This window comes from Schistocerca cancellata, chromosome 7 (genome assembly GCF_023864275.1).
Source record: "Schistocerca cancellata isolate TAMUIC-IGC-003103 chromosome 7, iqSchCanc2.1, whole genome shotgun sequence".
NCBI lineage: Eukaryota > Metazoa > Arthropoda > Insecta > Orthoptera > Acrididae > Schistocerca > Schistocerca cancellata.
The window spans coordinates 357,383,118-357,408,083 of NC_064632.1; the positions used below are offsets into that span (position 1 = coordinate 357,383,118).

Sequence of the window (24,966 nt, forward strand, 5' to 3'; positions counted from 1 at the left end):
ATCTTCTAACTTTATAATGCTAGCTGAGAGTAGGTTGTAGAGTTTTGTACCAATATGGCTCATGTGCCATTGTGTGTGTGTTCTTTTTGATTGCTGAGTATGGAATGCTGTGCTCTTTCAAGTATTGTAGTTATGCCAGTACATATGTCTGAAATTCTGCAAGATGGGCCCTAACATATAAAACACATTTGTATATAATTAAGGAAGGTATTGTTAGAACTTTAAGCTTGTCGAATAAGGGTTTGCATTGGGTCTGTGGATGACTGTGTGTTATTATTCAGTCAGCCCTCCTCTGTAACAGAAAGATTTGTTTTAGATGGCAAGTGGTGGAACTCCAAAATATTATTCCGTGTGTTGCAAGAGACTGAAAATAGTCAAAATATGCCATCCTGGTGCACTTTGCAGTACAAAAATTTGCAGTAATTCTAAGAGCAAAACAGGCTGATTTAAGTTTCTGCACAAGTTTCATTAAATGGTCATTAAAATTAAGATTTTCTCTACACGAATCCTCTGCAATTTTGCTGATGCCATTCTGTCTATGGTCTTGTTACCCAACAACAGATCAAGATTTACATTTTGACATATATTCTCAAACTGCATACAATTTGTTTTATTTGCATTTAATGTCAACCAGTTTGAATTGAATCAAGAGTGGACATTCTTTATTACTTGATCAGTAACTGTTTACAGCATATGCTTTGGTGCACCTATTATCACACTAAGGTCATCTGCAAATAGTATGACCTTTGCTGCACAATCTGAGGTGTGAATGTCACTTATGTAGACAATTGAACAATAAGGGACCTAGAATACTGCCTTGTGGCACTTCTATATCCACTTTGTTTGCATCTGATACTAAATTTATTTGGTGGGTGGAGTTATCTGACATCAGTCCTACAATCTGTGTTCTGTTTTATAGGTATGATTCAAACCACTTTTTCTCTGTACCACGAATACCTAAAGCTTCCAGTTTTTCTAAAAGAATGCCATGATTGACAGTGTCAAGTGCTTTGGAAAGATCTAGATTTATCCCTACTACACTTTTTCTAGATTTTTGATTATTTATTCAGGGTAGTACATTAGTGCTGTTTCTGTATTTTTACCTGCCTGGTAGCCATGCTGATTGAGATTTAGTAACTTATGGTCATTTAGATATTTGTTGATTCTGTGCTTCATTAATTTTTCAATTATTTTGGAAAATGCCAGGAGGATGAATATTGGCTGATAGTTTTCTACCTTATGCTTGTCACCATTTTTGAATAATGGCTTCACTTTTGACATTTTGATCCTTTTCACAAACACTCCTTCAATAAATGATAAGTTAGCTATGTATGCCAAGGGTCTTGCGATTTGTGCAGCTGTCATTGTTATGATATAAACAGGCACCTCATCTACACCTGCTGACATTTAAGGTTTCAAGCTTTTTATTACTCTGAACACTTCATGTTCATCTGTTGGATGCAACATGTAGCTTTAGGAAATTATGGTTTTTCTTGGTTTGTAAATTTTGAGCTTAATGAAATTGTTGCATTTAAGAAATAATTGTTGATGTAATTTGGCAAATCTTGTTTCTTAATATTGACATTTTATGTGTTTATGTGTTTATGTGGTCTTCGCATCTCTTTCCTGTTTTAGTCTTCAGAATACCCCATGTGGCTTTTGATTTGTTATCAAACTGTCTTATTAAGTTGTCATTACTCATAAATTTTGGCTTGGCAATTACTTTTCAATATACCCTCTTATAATTCTTAACATATTCTATGAACTGCGGATCTGTAGATGGCTGCAATTTTGAATTTAGTCTGTTTAGAGTTCCACAAGAAGTTTTGATGCCAGCTGTGAACCAAGAACTTGGCTTTGTATTGTGATGTGATGTGATTCCTGACAGCTTCTTTGGAAAGCACATTTCCAAATATTCCATGAAGATTGAAGAAAAAGTGTTACATACATCATTCGTATTTTTACAGACAGCATTTCAGCCCAGGACTCACTAGTTAGGATATTTGTAAATTCTACACAGTTTTCAGTGGAAAATTTTCTTTTATACATGAAGTATACTTTTTTTCCTTGCAGTGGCATTGAACGAATTTTGAGGACAAGAGGAGCTTCTGTGAAGTTTGTAAGGTAGGAGATGAGGTACTGGCAGAATTGAAGCTGTGAGGACGAGTCGTGAGTTGTGCTTGGGTAGCTCATGGTAGAGCACTTGTCCGCGGAACGCAAACGTCCCGAGTTCGAGTCTTGGTCCAGCACAGAGTTTTAATCTGTCAGGAAGTTTCAAGAGGATTGTGGTCTGATAATCCCAAATCAGTATTTGTTACTTCTACTTCTGTGGATCATAATTTGAAAATATATTATCTCTAAGACAGTTTGTATTATATATTATTCTTGTGGGTACGTGTGTATGTGGAAACAGATTGAAAATACATATTAGATTTAGGAAATGATTTTTTTAGCCTACTTTCATACATAAGATTTATGTTGAAATCCCCACAGACAACTACAGTGGCTCTTTCAGTAAAAAGAATGTTAAGCAGTGTTTCTAATTGATTAATGAATATGTCTGTATCCCCAGTAGGTGGTATGTATATTGCTATGACTATGACTTTTCCCTGTATTTCGTACAAATGTATAGCTGCTGCTTTATGTTTCTCTACACTCAATGATTCAGCTTCACTCCTTCTTTTGTACCTGATACTTGATTTGGTAAAGATACATACACCTCCGTTTTTGGCATTTTTTTCTACAATACTGACTTGCCAACTTATATGGATGAATATAAACGCTATTTAGTTCAAAACTTCTGCATCAATGCTCCATGATGCATGTACAGTCAATGTTTGCACCATTCATTGCTACTTCAAGTTCTAGTAATTAATTTCTAAGGCACTGAATATTTAGGCTGAAAATCTGCAGGTGACTAGGATGAGATCTGGTTATGGTTTTATTGTGCTGTCATATTCATGTCCTGGTGAGATATGACAGCATGATCTACACTATCGCATACGTCCTTAGAAAAACAGGTTTGTCACAAATAAAAACAATACAACAATACCAGAAAAGGGAAGTTACTACTCACCATATAGCAGAGATTCTGAGTCATGATAGACACAACAAAAAGATTCACACAATTATAGCTTTTGGCCATTAAGGCCTTTGTCAGCAGTAGAGACACATACACACACACACACACACTCATGCAAACGCAACTTGCACTCACATCTGCAATCTCAGAGAACTGAAACCACACTGTGAGCAGCAGCACCAGTGCATGTTGGGAGTGGCAACTGGGTGGGGGTAAGGAGGAGGCTGGGGTGGGGAGAGGGAGGGATAGTATGGTGGGAGTGGTGGACAGAGAAGTGTTGCAGTTTAGACGGAAGGCAGGAGAGAAGGTGCGGAGGGGGTAAGTAGCGGAAAGGAGAGAAATAAAAAGAAATTAAAAGACTGGGTGTGGTGGTGTAATGAGGGCTTCGTAGTCCTGGAATGGGAACAGGGAGGACAGTGACTAACGAAGGTTGAGGCCAGGAGGGTTACGGGAATGTAGGATGTATTGCAGGGAAAGTTCCCACCTGTGCAATTCAGAAAAGCAGGTGTTGGTGGAGACCCTCGGTCACGCTGAAGCCTTCAATGATGACAATCATCCTTCCATCCTTGTACAAAAACAAATCTCTTGTGCCTTATCTTTCCAGTCTCCCATCGCCTCCCAAAGTTCCACAGTCCGGCCACAGAGGAGCATTCCCCTCGAAGCTCAGTACCATCCAGGACTGGAGCAACTGAATTATATTCTCCACCAGGGTTTCGATTACCTCTTGTTGTGCCTTGAAATGAGAAATATCCTGCCCACTATCCTTCCCACCCCTCCTACCGTGGTATTCCGCCATCCACTGAACCTACACAATATACTCATCCATCCTCACACAACCCCTGCTCCCAATCCCTTATCTCATGGTTCATACCTCTGTAGCAGACCAAGATGCAGGACCTGTACTATACATCCTCCTACCACCACCTACTCCAATCTGGTCACTAACATCACCTATCCCATCAAAGGCAGGGCTACCTGTGAAAACAGTCATGCGATTTACAAGCTAAGCAGCAACTACTGTGCTGCATTCTATATAGGCATGACAACAAACAAGCTGTCTGTCCGCATGAAAGGCCACCGACAATCTGTGGCCAATAAACAAGCGGACCACCCTGTTGCTGAACAAGCTGCCAAACATGATATCCCTCATCTTAATGACTGCTTCACAGCCTGTGCCATATGGATCCTTCTCACCAACACCAGATTTTCTGTGTTGTGTACGTGGGAACTTTCCCTGCAATACATCCTACATTCCTGTAACCCTCCTGGCCTCAACCTTCATTAGTCACTGTCCTCATCCATCCAACCCCCTCTCTCTTCCCATGCCAGCACTACACAGCCATCATTTCACCACCACACCCAGCCTTTTAATTTCTTTTTATTTCTCTCCTTTCCGCTACTTATCCCCTCTGCACCTTCTCACCTGCCCTCTGTCTAAACTGCAACAATTCACTGTCCGCCACTCCCACCATACTATCCCTCCCCCTCCCCTCCCCGTCCCAGCCTCCTCCTCAGCCCCACCCAGTCGCCACTCAGATCATGCACTGGTGCTGCTGCTTGCAGTGTGGTTTCAATTCTCTGGGACTGCAGATGTGTGTGCAAGTTGCATTTGCTTGAGTGTGTGTGTGCATGTGTATATGTGTGTCTACTGCTGACAAAGGCCTTAATGGCAGAAAGCTATAGTTGTGTGAATCTTTTTGTTGTGCCTATTGTGACGGTGAGTAGCAACTTTCCTTTTCTGGTATTGTTACATTCCATCCTGGATTTCCCACTGTTTGATAAAAATGATACAGTTACAAAGCACTTTGTGTAGTAATTAGGGTTGTCCACACACACACAACATTCCACTGATGCTAGCTAGATGCTGAAATGCGTAACAGTTCATATTTGTACTCACGTTTATGTTTACTGATGAGTTCAACTGTTCACAGTTCAACTGTGCACTTCAACTTTTTAACTGTAATGTTTTTATTTCTGACAAATCTGCTTTTTAATAAATGAGTGTGAAATGTGCTACATACCATGCACTATAATGTTGACATGGCATGTGTGATACAGTCACTGTGGAACAGGATGTGTAACAACAAATTTTTTGAAGACCATAGGTTGACAGGCAACTGCTGAAACCAAATGCAATCTTGGCTATTAATAGCTTCTTCAAAGCAAATACAGACTGCTCCTTTCAGCCTCTAATTGGGAGACATTTCAATAATGTATTTTGCTCACTTTAATGGCGTTATCTTAAATGTACAAGTTATTTAGCTGCTTGGAGCGTTAAGTGGCATTAACATTTCAAATAAAAATGCACCATTACATTTGTAGTTTGCCATATTATTTGCAGAAAGATAATTTAATACGAGGAATCCATTAACAATATGAAAATATTTTTGTAGGGGAATAAAAATAAACCTGATTAGAAATTTATTGCTGCTGATTTAGAGAACGAACACTACTAAATAAATGAGACACATTTTTATAGCTTTGAAAAATTAATGTCTTCTGGGAGCTCCTTCCCACCTGATTTGTCTTCAGATTGGAGTTTTGTTTGATACAAGGAAGATCTTGATAATGTATTTCCCCTTCGAACGTTTCCTGAAACAAAATTGAAATATTATCATAGTACTTAATAATAATAATAATAATTATTATTATTATTATTATTATTATTATTATCATTATTATTAGAAATAATATTAGGAATTAGGAAAGATGGTAGACAAATAAAAGATCCTGAAATTGGCAAAGAGAACAGCATAACATATGACAAAACTATTAATCTGTGGTGAGTACAGACTGTTCAACAGCAAAGCAGACAGGAAAATGGGAAAAGGAGCCCTATTCTTGGGAATGGCTTTTACAGTCAACAAGAAGATCCTCCAATCAGTAACAGAAATGAAACCAATAAATAAGACATGACAATGAGGCTCAAATAGGCTAAGTCTTATATGATAATTTTGTATAATTGACACACATGTACTAGTAAACCAAGATTAACAAGAGAGAAAAGGAGGAGTCAATAACAACTGGGATGAACTAGAGAAAACCACAAAAAAAATCCCTAATGGAGATGTTAAAATTTTATTAGGTGATTTAAACACACAATTAGGCAGAGAAAAAGAGATTCTGAGGACTGACAGAACAACATCCAGGTCACAGACTTGCTAACAAGAATGACCAGAGACTGATCATGCAATGTTACCAACACAATATGAGGATAATATAGTCAACTCACGTCAAGAAAGGCATGTAGAAAACCAAGATATGAAGACTGCCAGTCAAATCCTTACAAGAATAGCAAATCAACCATGTAGCTTTACACACAAGAACTCAAATGGTTCAAATGGCTCTGAGCACTATGGGACTTAACATCTGAGGTCATCAGTCCCCTAAAACTTAGAACTACTTTAACCTAACTAACCTAAGGGCATCACACACATCCATGCCCGTGGCAGGATTTGAACCTGCGATCGTAGTAGTCGTGTGGTGCTGGACTGAAGCGCCTAGAACCGCTCAGCCACTGCGGCCGGCACACAAGAACTATAAAGAATTCAAGACCATACATGTTAGAAGAGGAGCTAACACAGACTACCATCATTATCTCACCAGAATCAAAATTAGGCTGACACCAAATGAAATGAATAAGAAGATCACAGTGATAAAAAAGTTAAATATGACAAAATTTATATAATCAAGGAACAAAGAGAACAAAGAGAAATGGGAGTAAAGACAGACATGATCTGACAAAAATAAGATCATCAGTCAGGCAAAAAAGAAAATTCATCTAGTCCAAGAGAAGAGACATTTGTAGTGAAATGACACATGTGTTAAAACAACTGGCAACAGGAAAATAGCATACAACAAATGAAACAGTGACAAAACAGATGTCAGTCTGATAATGTACAAAGAGGTGAGAAAGCAGTTAAAAGGAATAGAAGAGGATTTCTGAAACTGTAACATGAGAGACTTTTACAAGGTCTGGCAAAAAGACCTCCAGTATTTCAAAAAGTAGTTACAAAGAAACAAAAGATACAGAGATAATATTTTTATCTGTGAACAACAGTACTGTGCTATTTTACATTGGTTGGTTTTAAAAATTATGTCTGGTGAATGACGTCTCCCAATGTTGACGCATTGACAAAGCCTTTCCCTGACACTGTGAAGAATTTCTCTCAAAATATCTAGAGAACACTGAGAAATGTGAACTGTGGCTCCGTCTTTTTAGAATAAGACTTCTCCCTCTACATGGTCCCCAACGAACTGTCACATGACAGCTGTGAAATGGTTGTTGGTAAAGTTCCTATGGGTTTCTGCTACCCAGTAGTGGAAATTTTGTTTCTTTACAGTTCCTCCCAAGTGGAAGTGGGCCTCACTGAAGAAATCAAAACAGTGCCAAGGGAAATGTTCTGAAGAATTTTCTCACATACAGCTCTGCAAGTTTCAAAATCTCTCTTAACTCATTGGCAACCACCATTTTGTATGGGTGTATGTGAAGATCTCTGTGAAGGATTTTTCTTACAATACTATCAGACATTCCAAGGGCAGCTGCATGTTTAAGTGCCAAACATTTCACGGAGGACACACTCACATGTGCTGCGTTTTCTGACATTCTCACAGTCCAATGTTGGCCAGTAGATGTTCTTCTCAGTGCACAGCCTGATGATCTAAAGTTTGATACTAAAACTAGAATGAGTTCCTTAGAATCATATTGGGCAGGGAAAACCAAAGGATTAGAAATCTGTCTGGCATTCACTGATGATTTGGCAATACAGATAATACAGAAGTCACAGTAAAGCAAATTGAGGTCCTGGAAAAGAAGGCTGAAAAGGTTGGATTACATATCTCCTTCCAGAAAGATAATACATGTCAAACCAAAAAGATGCACCAAAAAAGATCACAACAGAATTTGGTGAGACAAAGAGAGTTTACAAACTCAAGTATCTTGTGGAGATGATACCAGCAAATGGAATAGAGAAATAAGCTCATGAACTGAGATATCAAAAGATGACTAGAGCATTCTGGATGACTGGAAACATCTAAAATAAATCATGTCTACCATGTGATGTAAAAGTGAGTCATTACAACACTGTAAAAAACCTTATATGCATAGGAAACTGTTGTGACAGTGCCACGACATTTAACAGTGCCGCTACGACAGTACGCGCAAACGTCGATAGAGGTGCTCCGCAACTCGGCTGAGCGCGGGACCGCCACCTAGCTACGAACGGCGCCGGCCGCATGTCATGGCACAGCAGTCGAATAAGAGATACTGAGTTGTTATCATGTAACCAGCTATTGTTTCTAAGTGAGTGTGTTTCAATATCCATGCAATTATTGGTGTGTCTCCAGTTACGCGAAATCTGAGAACTTATAATAAACAGAAAATTCCTATCATTGACCAGTTTGATGCTTCCACTGCCTACAAGTCTGTTGTTAGGCCCCTCACGTTTTATGTGGTGGATCATGCGGGCACTGAAAACCTGTTCGGTTATGATGCTTTCCAGTTGTTCAGGTTCTCCATTGATGATGATGTGCACCTCATATCTGAGGATATTCCGTATCAATAGCTGGATGGATTGTGTTCTGAATTTTCGTCTGTGTTCTCTGCTGGTACGGGTCGTGCCAAGGATTTTGAAGCCCACATTACTCTTAAACCTACAGCTCGCCCTAAGTTTTTCCGGGCATGCCCTGTTCCGGTGGCGTTGCGTGCACCTGTCAAGGCTGAGATAGACAGGTTAACAGCTTCAGGGATTCTCCTTCCTGTTACCTCCAGCGAATGGGCATCACCAATCGTGGTGGTTTCTATACCAAATGGGAGTCTGCGATTGTGTGGTGATTTTAAAGCCACTGTCAACGCTCAGAGCCTCATTGACACTTATCCTCTTCCCCGTACTGAGGAGTTATTTACCAACCTCGCTGGGGGCCAGTTCTTTTCCAAACTTGACTTTTTGGAGGCGTACCATCAGTTGCCATTGGATGCTTCTTCCAAGGAATTTCTCGTCATCAACACTCCTTGTGGGTTGTATCACTACCAGCGGTTACCATTTGGCGTCGCTAGCATGCCGGCGATTTTTCAGCAGTTTTTGGAACAGCTCACGGCTTCCGTTCCTGGCTGCATAAACTATCTGGATGACATTGTTGTCATGGGGGCCTCCACTGAGGAGCACCTTCGCAATTTGCGTTCATTGTTTTGGGTTTTGCATTCGGCTGGGTTGAGGTGCAACCTGGACAAGTCACAGTTCTTCCAACCCTCCATTGTGTATCTTGGTTTCCACTTGTCCCGTGAGGGTATACGTGCTCTACGTCAGCACGTTGCGACCATTAACGCTCTACCCCGGCCATCTACGGTCAAAGAACTTCAGGTGTTTCTAGGCAAGATTGCTTATTATCACAAATTCATTCCATCTGTGGCGGCGGTAGCTCATCCTCTGCATCAGCTGTTACGCAAAAACGTCCCTTTCTGTTGGTCCGATGAGTGTGAGCAGGCTTTTGTCCACCTGAAGGCTCATTTGCAGTCGGCGCCTTGTCTTGCCACATTCCGTCCGGGTCAGCACTGGCGACTGACACGTCACAGTATGGCCTAGGGGCTGTTCTCACCCATCGGTATGAGGATGGGTCGGAACGACCCATCGCGTATGCTTCCAAGACCCTCAATGATGCGCAACGGCGTTACTCTCAAATTGAAAAGGAGGCACTTGCTATCATTTATGCTCTAAAAACGTTCAGCGTTTTTTTGTATGGTTCTAAGTTTCACCTCATCACCAACCACAAGCCGCTGGTCTCTCTGTTCAGCCCATCGGCGTTGCTTCCGAATAAGGCAGCTCACCACCCGCAACGTTGGGCCTTATACTTGTCTCGTTTTCACTATGAGATTCACTATCGCCCCACGGCCCAGCACGCCAACGCCGACGCATTGTCGCAGCTGCTGATGGGCCCCGACCCGGTTTTCGATCGTGATGAACTACTCTGTTTCCACATTGATGAGGAAGAACATCGTGCGGTCGAGGGTTTTCCACTTACAGGTTCACAGGTCGCGTCGGCTACTATGCGGGACCCAGTCCTGCATCAGGTGATCGGTTTTGTTCAACAGGGTTGGCCGGACAGGACCAAGGGCCGGACATCGGATCCCCTTCGCAACTACCATGCCTTGCGCCTTCGTCTGTCTGTTCATCATGGTGTTGTTCTTCTGGCCACGGATGGTGCATCTCCATGGGTCGTGGTGCCAGCCTCTCTTCGCAAAGATGTTCTCAAACTGTTGCATGAAGGCCATTGGGGTATTTCTCGGACTAAGTCCCTGGCCCGCAGGCATGTTTATTGGCCCGGTATTGATTCAGACATTGCCCACATGGTTGCTGCGTGTGGTCAGTTTGCTCAACAACTGGCTGCACCTCGTACAATGCCCTCTCCGTGGCCTGATCCGGCGCAGCCATGGGAACAGGTGCATGCTGACTTTGCCGGCCCCTTCCTCGGTACTTATTGGCTACTGCTGATTGACACCTTCTCAAAGTTTCCATTTGTTGTTCGATGTCCGTCGCCCACCACTGCGGTGACGACGCTGGATTTGTCCAAAATCTTTGTGCTAGAAGGTCTTCCATCCATGATCGTCACGGACAATGGCCCTCAGTTCTCTTTGCAGGCCTTCTGTGATTTTGTACTGGACAAGGGATTCATCATGTTACAGCACCGCCCTTCCATCCGCAATTGAATGGGGAGGTAGAGCGCCTTGTCTGCACTTTCAAAAGCCAGATGAAAAAATTCCTTAGTGATTTTTCCACAAATGACGCTCTGCTGCAGTTTCTGAGTTCTTATCACTTCACGCCTCTGGGTGATCGCAGCCCTGCTGAACTCTTGCATGGCCGCCAAGTGCGGGAAAATACTCGGTGGGCACTGACATGTGGGCACAAGGGTATGGATCTCACCCTAAATGGATTCCAGGGGTGGTCAAGGCTCTTCGCAGCCGCCGGCTTTGTGAAATACGTACGGACGACAGCATGGTTGTTCGCCATTACGACCAAATGCACCCACGAGTGGTGGCCACGCCGGTGCCACCGCCCCTTCCTTCGCCCCCACCAGCCTGAGCAGTCTGTCCTGTCGCTGCTGCCAATCTACAGTACGTGTTGATGCAGCCGACGTCGCTACCGCTTCCGAGTACACCGGAACCGGCCCCAGTCGCGACGCTGCCTTCTCCGGGATCCATCTCGCTGGAGCACACCCCCAGCTCCACGACACCTATGGATGCTGCTCCAGAGTTTTCACCCATCATCTCATCCAGGAGGCACGTTCCACGCACGAGCTTCCGTCCTGGACGTTTTCGACCATACTCTCGTGTCTCTCCACGGGATCTTCTCGGGGCCTCACAAGAGGCCATGGATGTCTCCGCACTGTTCATGTCTCCATAGAAGTGAGTGTTTTTTTTTTTTTTTTTTCAAGGGGGGAAAAGTGTTGTGACAGTGCCACGACATTTAACAGTGCTGCCACGACAGTACGCACAAACGGCGATAGAGGCGGTCCGCAACTCGGCTGAGCGCGGGAGCGCCACCTAGCTACGAACAGCGCTGGCCGCATATGACGGCACGGCAGTCGAATAAGAGATACTGAGTTGTTATCATGTAACCAGCTATTGTTTCTAAGTGAGTGTGTTTGAATATCCACGCAATTATTGGTGATTAAAGGTTATAACAGAAACACTGGTCATAGACTGGAAAAGTGCACAAGAAAATATCAAGAAACTAGAGAGAAGCATCATTAGGAAAATCCTAGGGCCCAGTAAAATAAAAGAAAGCTGCAGATTGTGGGGTAGATAAGAGCCTCCACAGGTGTCTAATATAGCACATGACATGACGAAACATTGCCTGAAATTTTAGGGGCTCATCAAGTGAATTCCAGTCACCTGACAAATTAGACAGATCTTGGAGTACACAAAAAGCATTATGAACATGAAATGGATCACCAAAGTCAGAAAAGACTGTTACGATGCTGGCGTAATAGACAGAAAATCTCACATCATGCATGTTCGGTGCATGGTCCTCACCAGCCTATAAGTGTATGATAATAACAGTAATAATAGTAATAATATATTTAGTTGACCATAATAAATTTACAGTCTTGTACAACATTTTTTGAAGATTTATAACAATGATATGATCCCATAAATACAATGAATATATGCAATGAATAGCACAGAAAGACATTTACCACTAGTAACATACTGCAATACACAAAATTATTTCTGTAAGTAATTGAACTCACAAATATTTTTAGTGTGTGTAAACGTTTTTAAATGACAGCTGTTTCAAATTGCCCTTACAAAGATTTCCATGGAATTCTTTTACATTACTTGAAAACCTGTTACAGAACTGTATTTCAGCAGCAAGTGAGCTGTGATCAGTACCTCAGTATCCCATGACCTACATCTACAACTACATCATTATTCTTCTGGCAGAAGCATTGAACGGGAAGAAAGACGGGTGAACGGGTGAAGGAAAAGGACTGGTGAGCTTTAGGAAATGTGGTAGAGTTTGGGAAAGTTGTCCAGAACCCCAGGACAGGGGAGAATTACTGGACAGGATGAGAAAAAAAGACTGATTGCTGGAGACTGCATCAGTTGAGATTTGAAAATCTGAGAGCTTAAAGGTGGAAGATAGGGAAATATGCAACACAGAGATCACTTCCAAAATATCACATATGAGTTAATAAGAGAGAAAAGTTAAGTACATTGTATGTGATAGAGGTGGGGTGGGGGTGGCAAAAAAAATGAAAAGTGTAGGAAACTAAACGGAAGTGAAGAAAGAAATAGTTACTGTGAAGAAATGGCAAGACTAAAGAAATTAATGTAAATTAAGGCCAGGTTGGTGGCGAGAACCAAGGACATGCTGTAGCATCAGTTCCCACCTGTAGAGCTCTAAGAAACTGGTGTCTGGAGGAAGAATCCAGATGGCACATGTGATGAAACAGGCGCCAAGATCATGACTGTAATGTTGTACGGCTTGCTCTGCAACAAGATATTGGATGTTGCCAGTATACACCCTCTGCCTATGCCTATTCATTTTAACTGATTACTTGACAGTTTGTCTTCCCCGCATTTTCAGTCTACTGGTTCCAATTAAAGTTGTTCATAGTTGTAATATGTGGGTATTTAGCTGAACTGACAACCTTTAAATTTGTCTTGTTCATCATGTAACTGTTTTTAGTACTCATGTGGAGGACCTCACACTTTTTATTGTTCAGTGTCAATTGCCACTGTTTATACCTTACAGATATTTTGTCTGACTTATTTTGTAATTTTTGATGATTTTACTACACTGTATATCACAGCACTATCTGCAAACAATTTAAGAGGGCTGTTTACACTGACTCCCAAATCGTTTATGTAGATTAGAAACAGCAGAGGACCTTGGGGAATGCCAGATATCACTTCTGTTCTGCTTGATGTCTTCCTGTCAAATACTATGAACTGCAAGAATCACACCAGATTCATGTATTGTAAGGTGAAAGTCTCTATTCATTCTGCTTATTCCTTCATTCTCATTTACAAATATAATTGTCTTGAGGACACGTAAAGAATACACAGTCAGTAAATTATATTTGATGAAATAGTTTCTACAGGAATGACATTTGATTATATTAGAAATTATTGTAACTCCTCTCTTCTGAAGCCTGAACACCCTATCCATGTAGACTGTGGATGCCCCACTCCAAATTTTCAGATGTCTGTGGATTAACCTATAGTATAGTTGTTTAAAGATGTTAAGATATGTAAATTGATATCGACAGTTTTTTGTTTACTCCACTGTGTTATAATTACTCGGTGGTTATTATGTGTTCTGGGGTGTGTAGTAGTTGTTATGCACATACTGATTAATTAAACAAAACATTGTTTTGGAAATCTTTCACATGTATATTAAAAAAATGCCCAACAAATGGTTACGGGCCCAGGCACAGGTGTGAAAGCAAGGTTTTATAAATGTTAAAATCGAAGCTGTACACAGAAATCCAGAGCAGGTTTGGAAGTTATGTGTATGCTGACCATTCATATTTTGCTGATTGATCATTCTTGCATACAGACTCAAAGCTAAAAATTAACAGTACAGCATCAGTATGGCTTCCAGTGGATGGAAAGTTGATCGGGCGTGAAAATTACTCAATGAGGAAATTTGCCATAAGGAGGATTTGGTCCATGGTGGACTGTGGGGTGTTGCTGAAAACACTCCTTTGGATCCAACAAAATGGGACAATTCTTGAAAAAAGAGAGACAAAAAGGCACATTCCTGGATTATACTTTTCACTGACAAGATGAATCATTCCCATATAAGAGGCACAAAGATGGCAGTAGAAGCTTGTATGGCCTTGGAAAAGGCATTTGAAGACTCAGGATTCACATGTAGAGTGGACTTGCTTAGATCATTAATCACTACCAAATTAGATAACACAAGTCGGTAGAGGACTACAGTAATCGTACAATAACGACCATGTGTAAGTTAAATGAAATGAAGTTTGTCATGAGTGAAGTGTGGATAGGAACTTTGTTCCTGGCTGGATTACCTGATCATTATCAGCCTATGATCAAGGCACTTGAAAACAGTGGCACATATATCATGGGAGTTTCTATCAAACTGAAACTGCTGAAGATGCAAGTGTAAATGAAGAATCTGCTCTATATACAAATAAGAAGAGGCCAACAAAACATATTATTAAATGCCACAAGTGCAGTAAATCAAATCATATTTGTAAATATTGTTCTAGCAAGGACAAAAGAACAGAAAGCTCATAAAAAAATGATGGATATGTATTTAGGAAACAGACACAACAAAAGAAAGCTTTTCTTGCTGTCGATGATAAACAGTCTCTCCAAAAGGATATGTGCTTTGCCTCACATTACTAATGATGGAAACAAGCTTCATAATGTCAAGCTATGGTGGAAAAGCAGACAGGCAGAAATATAAAGTAGTTATGGTTTGACAATGGAAAGGAGTGTGTCAACAATGAACTAAAAGGATTTCTGGCTTCTGAGTGTATCATCCACCAGCTTACAGTATGTTACAGTCCACTGCAAAATGGTGTTGCTGAGAGAGCTAATAAAATGTTGGTTGAAAAAGCTCAATGCTAACCTACTAAAGGAGTATTGGGCTGAAGCTGTGTCTACAGCTGTGTACCTGTCAAATCGTTCACCAACACCACACTTGGAGATAAGACTCCATATGCACTTCGGCGTAGGAGAAAGTCTTGTTTATCACATATGAGAATTTTTGGCTGCAGTGCAATGGTTCACACTCCAAAACCCCATTGCAAGGAGTGGGATAAGAAGTCACAGAAGTTGTCATTTGTAGTCTTCTGTCAGGCAACCAAAGGCTTTTGATTCATCAACAGGGAGACTGGCCAGATGATTGTCAGCAAGGATGTCAAATTCCTGGAATATGGGAATTTTTCAAGTTCAAAGACAAAGGAACCTAAGAGCACAAATGTGATGGATTGAAACATGAAGCAGTTCTCCAGGACATCAATACTTCACAAACTGAAGAAGTAGTTAAATCAGAAGACAGTGATAATGAACACTTTTATGGCTTTGACAGTGATTCAATATAAACTGAAGCTCAAGATGAGGGTCATGAAAATAAAAACATACCTCGAAGGTCAAACAGAGAAGCTAAACCCAAGAGGTAGCCTGATCATGTTACTTACTATTTGAAAGAAGGACTTCCAAGTGAAAATATTGATGTCAAAGAAGTTTTGGAAGGGGCAAATAATGAAGAATGGAAAAAAGCAATGAAGAAAGAATTCTCATCCCTAGTTCATAACAACACATTTGAAGAAGCAGAGCTACCCAGAGGACATAAACCACTCAAGACAAGTGTGTATTAAAAATAAAGCCTAAGACTAGCAGTATACCAGAAACATTTAAGGCACAATTAGTGGTAAAAAGGATGTGCTGAAGTTCAAGATGTTGATTATCAGGAAACCTTTGCACCAATGGTCAAGCATGCATCAATTAGATATCTCTTTTCTGTGGCAGCTCAAGAGGAACTGGAGATTGACCATGTTGACGTCACTGCTGCTTATCTCTATGGATACTTAAATAAAGAAATTTAAGTCATTCCACCAGAAAATTTTGCAACTCCTGCAAAAGAATGGAAGCTGAAGAAAGCTGTTTATGGACTCAAACAGGCTGGTAGGAACTGGAGTCAAAAAATTGATGACATGTCAAGAAAACTGAAATTGAACAGATCAAACACTGATCCATGTCTCTATTTTCACAGAGATGGCACCAAACTAATCATAATGGCTTTCTATGTTGATGATATGCTATTACTCTCAAATGACAGAAGAAGTGTTTTGGATCAATTCAAAAGTTCTTTGAAGATATTTTTTGAGATAAAAGATTTAGGACAGATAAGCCATTACCTAGGCATGTAAATTACACAGGATTGTGATAAAGGAAAAATTTGGATCTCCCAGTGATCCTATGCAAAAAAAGTTCTGGAGAAATTTGTAATGAGTGAAGCCAAGCTGTTGTCAACACCACTTGAATGTGGTTTGGACTTTGAAGCAGTTGACTCAGGTGATATCAAGGTACTATATCAAGAAGCATTAGGAAGTCTTCTATATTTATCCCAAATCTCCAGATCTGATATGCGTATCGCTGAAAGTCTCCTGAGGAGCTATAATCATTGTTTTAAAAAGATACATCGGTTGTCAGTAAAAAGATTGATTAGATATTTAAAGAGAACCACGGATTATACGCTAAAAAATTTGGAAATTTGTGGTAAGGTCTTTTGGGACCAAACTGCTGAGGTCATCGGTCCCTAAGCTTACACACTACTTAATCAAACTTAAACTAACATATGATAAGGACAACACACACACACACACACACACACACACACACACACACACACACACACACACACACACAAACATAGGCCCGAGGGAGGACTCGAACCTCTGATGGGGGAAGCGGCGCGGACTGCAACAAGACGCCCCAGACCGCGTGGCTACCCACGTGGCGGATTACACACTAGAACTGTCTAGAGATGGTAACAGTGAAATAATGGCCTTCAGTGATGCAGAGTGGGGCAATAAAATCAATGACAGACATTCTGTAACTGGTTCATGCATAAAATTGCAAAACTCTTTAATTTCAAGGTCTAGTAGAAAACAGAAAACTGTTGCACTTTCTATTTGTGAAGCTGAGTATATGCCCTTGGCATCAACTGTTCAAGATTTACTGTGGTTAAGATAAATTATGTTTGAAGTAGATCCAAGCAGTGTCATAAAGCTATTTACAGTGTACTGTGATAATAAAGTATCTAATGACAAACTCTAAATCAAAGCATATAAATATAAAATATCATTTTATAAGAAGGCATGTTGAGTCAGGTGTTATTAATGTTGAACATCTGCCTTCTGAAGAAATGTTAGCCGATGCTTTCACAAAACCACTTAGCAATGCCAGACATGAAACATGTGTAAGAAACTGTGGCTTTGTGAAATACCTGAAGGAGTGACTGTACATTTAGGCGTCATACTGTGTGTCGATGTCAGTTTAAGGGGACATTTTAAGATATGTAAATTGATATCGACAGATTTTTTGTTTACTCCATTGTGTTATAATTACTCTGTGGTTACTATGTGTTCTGTGGTGTATACTTGTGGTTATGAATGTACTGAATAATTAAATAAAATGTTTGAGAAAGCTTTCACATGTATATTAAAAAATGCTCAACAGAGGACAGAAAAAGTTGTTACAAATGCATCTGCAAGATGTTTGAATCAGTATGTATAAGAGATAATCTTTTTACAGATATAGCTGATGTGCTCTTACCACATATATGTTCATCCATCATAATACCTACAAATTTGTGTGTATCAGATGTTTCAGCACTAGACAGTATGAAAAGGAAAGTCGCTACTCACCATATAGCGGAGATGCTGAGTTGCAGATGGCACAACAAAAAGACTCCAACAATTAAAGCTTTTGGTTATTAAGGCCTTTGTCAACAATACACACACACACACACACACACACACACACACACACACACACACACGATTGCAGTCTCAGGCAACTGAAACCACAACGTGCAAGATATGCATGGTAGCTGGGTGGAGGTGGGGGTAAGGAGGAGGCTGGGGGGAGTAGGGGGACGGATAGTATGGTGAGGGTGGTGGACAGTGAAGTACCGCAGGTTATACAGTGGGCAGGGGAGAGGTGGGGAGGAGGGGGGGGGGGGGAGTAGTGGAGAAGGAGAGAAATAAAAAGACAGGGTGTGATGTTGGAATGATGGCTGTGTAGTGTTGATAAGTTATATGTGATCCAACTAAAGATCTCTCTATTGTTTTGCAGTGCTAGTTGTTCAGTGCATTGTTCAGTGCAGCCCTGGCTAATAAATGATGTATTGTCAGCATAATTCACTAACTTCAAGTTTGTGGCCATGTTATGCCACTGGCATACACATATAATAAAAATGGTCCAAGAATACTTCCTTGTGGGACTACATGGCTGAGAGTCTTGCATGTTAATATTACTGTTAGGGTCTTCCCTTTATTCTTACAACATAGTTTTGCACACTAGCCATTCCTTCATGAGTATACACTTAACTTTCTAATTTGGATAAATGCACTGAATGATTCACAGAATTAAAGGCCTTACATAAATCTACAAATGTTTCAATGACTTTGTTACCTTGATACAGTCTGTTTAGCAGTTCAAGGAAAAAAGCTGCTACTGCTGTGTTGTATTTACAGAATAAATGTTCTATGAAGGCCTTATGTAGAGTCTTTGGCTCACTCACCAACATGCTGTTTTCTCCTAGTGCTATATTTCTGAAACCCTGGATACTCTCTCTTTTTAAATTCATTGTTTAGTATATTCCACGTTGTTTATTAACATTACTGGATTTGCTTCTCTGGTTAGAATAATAATGTGCTTTCAGTGTCTTCAAGGACTGCCTGAATGTTTTTCTGTCACTTTTGTATTCTTTTCGGAAATATTGTAAATTGGTCTCCCTGAACAGCACTTATATGTCTTTCATATTTTCTTTTAATTTGTGAAATTTTGAAGGACTTTTAAGATTTTATGTATAGTCTGATTTTCTTACTGTTTTTACCAAAAGCTCTATGGTCTGAAAGAGAGTTTTCAATAGTTTTCATCACCAATTATTCCCTATTTACTTTAATAATGACATTGTCAAAGTAAGTCTATGAATCAGGTGCTATTGTGGTTGGTGGCAAATTTATATGGATATAGTTATAGCACTATAACAAGTCAGAAGGCCTAAGATAATTTACGTTATACCTTAAAGAGTCTATGTTCACATCTCCCACTATTATAACCTGTTTTTGTATGTCGAGAGTTTGTCCAGTAACTCTTCTAAATGATACAAGAATTCATCTACATCACTGTTTAGTGAGAAAGATGATGAGACTTACCAAACTTTTACGGTAAAAAAGGAGAAGGTGAATAGAAAGTAAAACTGCTGGCAAAAACAGAAGGAGGAAATAAGATGACAGAAAAGACTACGAAATGTAACAGTGACAATAACAATAACAATAACAATTTCTGTCATCTTATTTCCTCCTTCTGTTTTTGCCAGCAGTTTTACTTTCTATTCACCTTCTCCTTTTTTACCGTAATTTTCTGTCATCTTATTTCCTCCTTCTGTTTTTGCCAGCAGTTTTACTTTCTATTCACCTTCTCCTTTTTTACCGTAAAAGTTTGGTAAGTCTCATCATCTTTCTTTTTAAATATATTTTTCCCACGTGGAATGTTTCCCTCTATTATATTCACTGTTTAGTGATCTACATAGACCAAGCGTTATTAAGCTGTTTCTGCCTCATTTTGTTTTTACTGCTGCCGATTCAAAGGCCATGTCCACTGCAAGTTCATCAATGCAATCATTGTTCTCCACACTGAATGTGACTTCTAACACAAATGCGTACATCACCACAAATGCTTATATCACCATCCTTGTTTATCTTTCTGCAGTATACAGTCACAATTTTATAATTATTTACTTAAAAACTATGGATCTTTCCAGTTCATTCACAATATATAGCAATTCAGAACTTACTCTATTTTATTTCTACCACACAATTATTGAAAGTATCACAGCATCTGGTGCAGAGTTGTGGGAACTAACTCAGAGGCAGAAAGATCACCTGCTGGCTGTCGAAATGGATTTCTGGAGACAGAGTTGTGGATATTCCAGGCTTGACCATATTAGAACTGACAGGATCAGAGAGGTTATGAATGTCGATAGCACAATCCCAGACTACACGGAAAGGAAGTGCCTACTCTGGTATTGTCACTTACAGCATATGCCAGATACAAGATGGCCAAAAGGTGTATGGCAATGGACTCCACATCAAAGAAGAAAGTGCGGTAGACCTGTGAGATGCTGAAAAGATGATGTCAATGAAGCAATGGCAGTGAGAGGTCTTAATGAAGGAGACTGGAATGACCATGAATGATGGAGATTGGGATGTAAGAGGCAGTGGCAGCCGTAGAAACATCGCTCATATATATAATGAACATTGTGGAACATTATTTCATGAATTTCTCTTTTTTGTGCTGTCAGTGGGTGTTTTGGCTTCATGTGTGTACGTGGAAAGCTGCTATACATTACAAATGGGACTCCACGCAATTAACTGATTTAAAAGCACCTTCATTCTGAAATGGCATTCATTGGTGTATTATTATAAGATATAGAGGATAAATGTACTCCAATTAATACTTAGAAATGAATGGAATATTTAACGTAGAATTGTCTATAGGCATCTGCTCAAACAGTTGGGGATATTAACCACAGCCTGATGGTGTATTTATTCAGTGATGAAATTTGTTGTCAACAATCTATTACAGTTTGAGATATTCAAAAACAGACTAGAAGGAAAATGATCTGCACTCCCCTCTAATCTAACTTTGCCATAAAAGTAGTTAAATACATAAGTATTAAACTCTTTCACACTCTGCCTATGGAAATAAAATGTCTGACAGAATACAGAATTGTAACAATACCAGAGAAGGACAGTTGCTACTCACCATAAGCAGAGATGCTGAGTCGCGATAGGCACAACAAAAAGATTCACACAATTGTAGCTTTTGACGATTAAGGCCTTTGTCAGCAGTAGACATAAATACACACATGCACACACACACTCACGCAAATGCAACTTGCACACACGCCTGCTGTCTCAGAGAACTGAAACTACACTGCAAGCAGCAGCACCAGTGCATGATGGGAGTGGCAACTGGGTGGGGGTAAGGAGGAAGCTGGGGCAGGGAGGGGAGAGGGAGGGATAGTATGGTAGGAGTGGCAGACAGAGAAATGTTGCAGTTTAGACAGAGGGCAGGAGAGAAGGTGCAGAGGGGTTAAGTAACAGAAAGGAGAGAAATAAAAAGAAATTAAAAGGCTGGGTGTGGTAGTGAAATGAGGGCTGTGTAGTGCTGGAATAGGAACAGGGAGGGGGCTGGATGGGTGAGGACAGTGACTAACGAAGGTCCACTTGTGGTTTGGCCACACTTTGTCGGTGGTCGTTCATGTGGACAGACAGCATATTTGTTGTCATGCCTACATAGAATGCAGCACAGTGGTTGCAGCTTAGCTTGTGAATCACATGATGGTTTCACAGGTAGCCCTGCCTTTGATGGGATAGGTGATGTTAGTGACCGGATTGGAGCAGGTGGTGGTAGGAGGATGTATGGGACAGGTCTTGCATCTACGTCTATCACAGGGGTATGAGCTGTGAGGTAAGGGATTGGGAGCAAGAGTTGTGTGAGGATGGACAAGTATATTGTGTAGGTTTGGTGGATGGCAGAATACCACATAGGAGAGGTGGGAAGGATAGTGGATAGGACATTTCTCATTTCAAGGCATGACGAGAGGTAATCGAAACCCTGGCAGAGAATGTAATTCAGTTGCTCCAGTCCCAGATGGTACTGAGCTACGAGGGGAATGCTCCTCTGTGGCTGGTCTGTGGGACTTTGGGAGGTGGTGGGAGACTGGAAAGATAAGGCACAGGAGATTTGTTTTTGTACAAGGATGTGAGGATAATTATGGTCAGTGAAGGCTTCAGTGAGACCCTCGGTATATTTTGAGAGGGACTGCTCGTCACTGCAGATGTGATTACCACAGGTGGCTAGGCTGTACAGAATTGTTTTCAAATGCGGGTTTAAATTGATTCACCTTAACAACTTCTATTCTTGGATAGAAATAAACAGTCAGTTACAAATATTAATAGACCAGTGAGTAGCTATATAAATAATTTTAAAACTTTTATGCACTCTTTAGTTCAACTGATATTGTAACATTTATCATAAATATGATTTGCTGGTCATTGATTTAATTACCAAACTAACTGCTCATATTACAACTCTCCATCTGACAGGGACTGAATACCTAACAGAGTACAACTAATGGATATCCCTACACTATTTTTGGTAGTTGCACATTGAATGTTGTGACAATACACTACTGCTGTTATATACCTAGAAGAGTTATGATACTAATGGTATGACCCTCCCTGTTTGCTTGGATGGAGTCTTACTCCCATGACCGAAAATAGAAGGTTGTATTAATCAGGGTTGAGATAAACCCTGCTCCAGCTCTCAGCTATGATATGAGTATGTCTACAGAGCTGCAAGTTAAGTGTTTATCATTTTCTATGTTTTCCACATAGCAAATTTTGCTTTGTGAGAAGCAGGTAGTTAAGTTCCTTTTCCCTTCTTCTGTATTATTATTATTATTATTATTATTATTATTAGCAGCAGCAGCAGCTTGGAAGCATGAGGCATTAAACTGATTGTGTGATAGTTTTCATACCTATTTACCTTTACTATATTCAGAATTGTAGATTCTTCACATCAACTTGAATGGTCCTTTGTTTGCAATTTCCTCCAATAATTTTAAAACTTCCAATGGAATGTAATCTATTTCTTCTGCTTTATTTGATCTCAAGTCTTCCAGAGCTCTTCTAAATTCTGACTCTAATACTAGACCCCCCAACATCTTCCTTATCAACTCCAATTTCTTCTTCTATCATGTCATCAGACAAACCCTCCCTTGCATAGATGCCTTCAGTGAACTCTTTCCATGTATATGCTCTTTCCCTGCATTTAACACTGAAATTCCTGTTTCACTCTTGATATTAACACCTTAGGTTTAATTTCACCGAAGACTGTTTTGACTTTTCTATATGCTGAGTCAGTCTTTCTGACAATAACTTTTTCAGTTTTTCCAAATTTTTCCCACAGGCATTTCAGCTTGGCTGCCCTGCACTTCCTATTCGTTTCACTCCTAAGTGAATTACATTGCCATATTCCCGTCTTTTCTTGAACATTTTTGTACTTTCTTCTTTCGTTGATCAGTTGAAGCATTTCTTCCAGTCTGTGGTCTATGGCTAGCAACTTTGACTAGTAATCAGAACATCATGGGTCACAGGTCTTAACCCAGTCACTGCTTAAATTTAGAATAAAAATCATCAGAAATGGCAGCTAAAGACTTCTGGCATAAGAAGTCACTCTTGTTCTGCCAACAGCCTTGTAAAAAAGGGCAGAGAAGGGGACAGAGGTTCAGTGCACTCTCTTGCCCATGGTGTGGGAAACTACCCCAAAAATATGGTAGAATCAGCAACTACCAATGACATGAGAATGTAGAAGGCAATGGAAATCACTGCAGCAAAGGCACATAAAGTGTGTCTACATAACATGTAACTGAGAAAGTGTCATGATGATCTGTCTATCAGCAAAATATTCCAGGTTAGTTCCCCATTCTGATCTTGAAGAGGGGACTGCCAAGTGGGAGGTAAGCATGAGAAAAAGAAGGAATAATCAACAAAGGGATAACTTCCTACAGGTAGGAGCTTGGGCAGCAAAAGTTTGAACATTTAGGAAAGCTAGAAAACCTGAAAAAGGAAAATTAAAGGTTCAATCAAGGTACAGCAGTGTCAGTGAAGTGAAATGGAAAGAAGATAAGGATTTCTGGTCAGATGAATATAGGGGAATACCAACAGCAGCAAAGAATGGTACAAAGGGAGTAGATTCAATATGAAGAGAAAAGTAGGGCAGGGTGTCAGCTACTGTAAATAGTTCAGTGACAGGGTTGCTCTCATCAGATTCGAAAGCAAACCAACGCTGACAACAATAGTTCAGGTATACATGACGATGACACAAGCAGAAGATGAAGAGGTAGAGAAAGTATACAAGGATACTGGACAGGTAATTCAATATGAAAGAGGAGATGATTATCTAATAATCATGGAGGACTGGAATGCAGTTGTAGGGGAAGAAGTAAGGTTTACAGGAGAATATCACAGTAGGAATGAGAGAGGAGCTCTGCAATAAATTTCAGATGGTAATAGTGAATGCTCTGTTCAAGAATCATAAGAGGAGAAGCACTTGGAAAAGATGCAGAGACACTGGAATATTCCAGTTGAGTTGCATCATGATCAGAAAGAGATTCCAAAATCAGATATTGGATTACAAGGCATACCCAGCAACACATACAGATTCAGACCATAATTTAGTAATGACGACAATCAGACTGACATTTAAGAGAATCATGGAGAAGAATCAGTGTGGAAGGAACCGGGGTACTGAAATACTGAGGAATGATGTGACACATTTGAAGTTTGTTAAGGATGTGGACACTGTGATAAGGAATATCACAGGAGGCAGTTCGTTTGAAGAAGAGTGGATGTCTCTACAGTGGGCAAATCATGTCACTGTATAGAAGGTTTCCAAAATTTGGTCCCACCCCTTGGGGTCTCTCCTTGTGAGTCCTGGCATTATTAATGCGTGACTCATTGGATTTTCAAGTTCAGTTATTTAAGTGTTGTAAAGTGTGAGTTAAATATAAAATTTTGATATGAATGGAAAAGAATATAATAATTTA

The 24,966-nt window shown here is 40.2% G+C and overlaps 1 protein-coding gene across 1 annotated transcript in view; it reads right to left on the reverse strand.

The window, feature by feature from the left end:
• Nucleotides 1-5,456: 5,456 nt before the first annotated feature.
• Nucleotides 5,457-24,966, reverse strand: part of LOC126092774 (protein phosphatase 1 regulatory subunit 42-like) — a 95,869-nt gene continuing 76,359 nt past the window's right edge. The window contains exon 7 of the mRNA XM_049908501.1: nucleotides 5,457-5,674. Within this exon, the coding sequence (XP_049764458.1) occupies nucleotides 5,556-5,674 (119 nt within the window). The 3' untranslated portion in view covers nucleotides 5,457-5,555. The remainder of the gene's footprint in view (nucleotides 5,675-24,966) is intronic.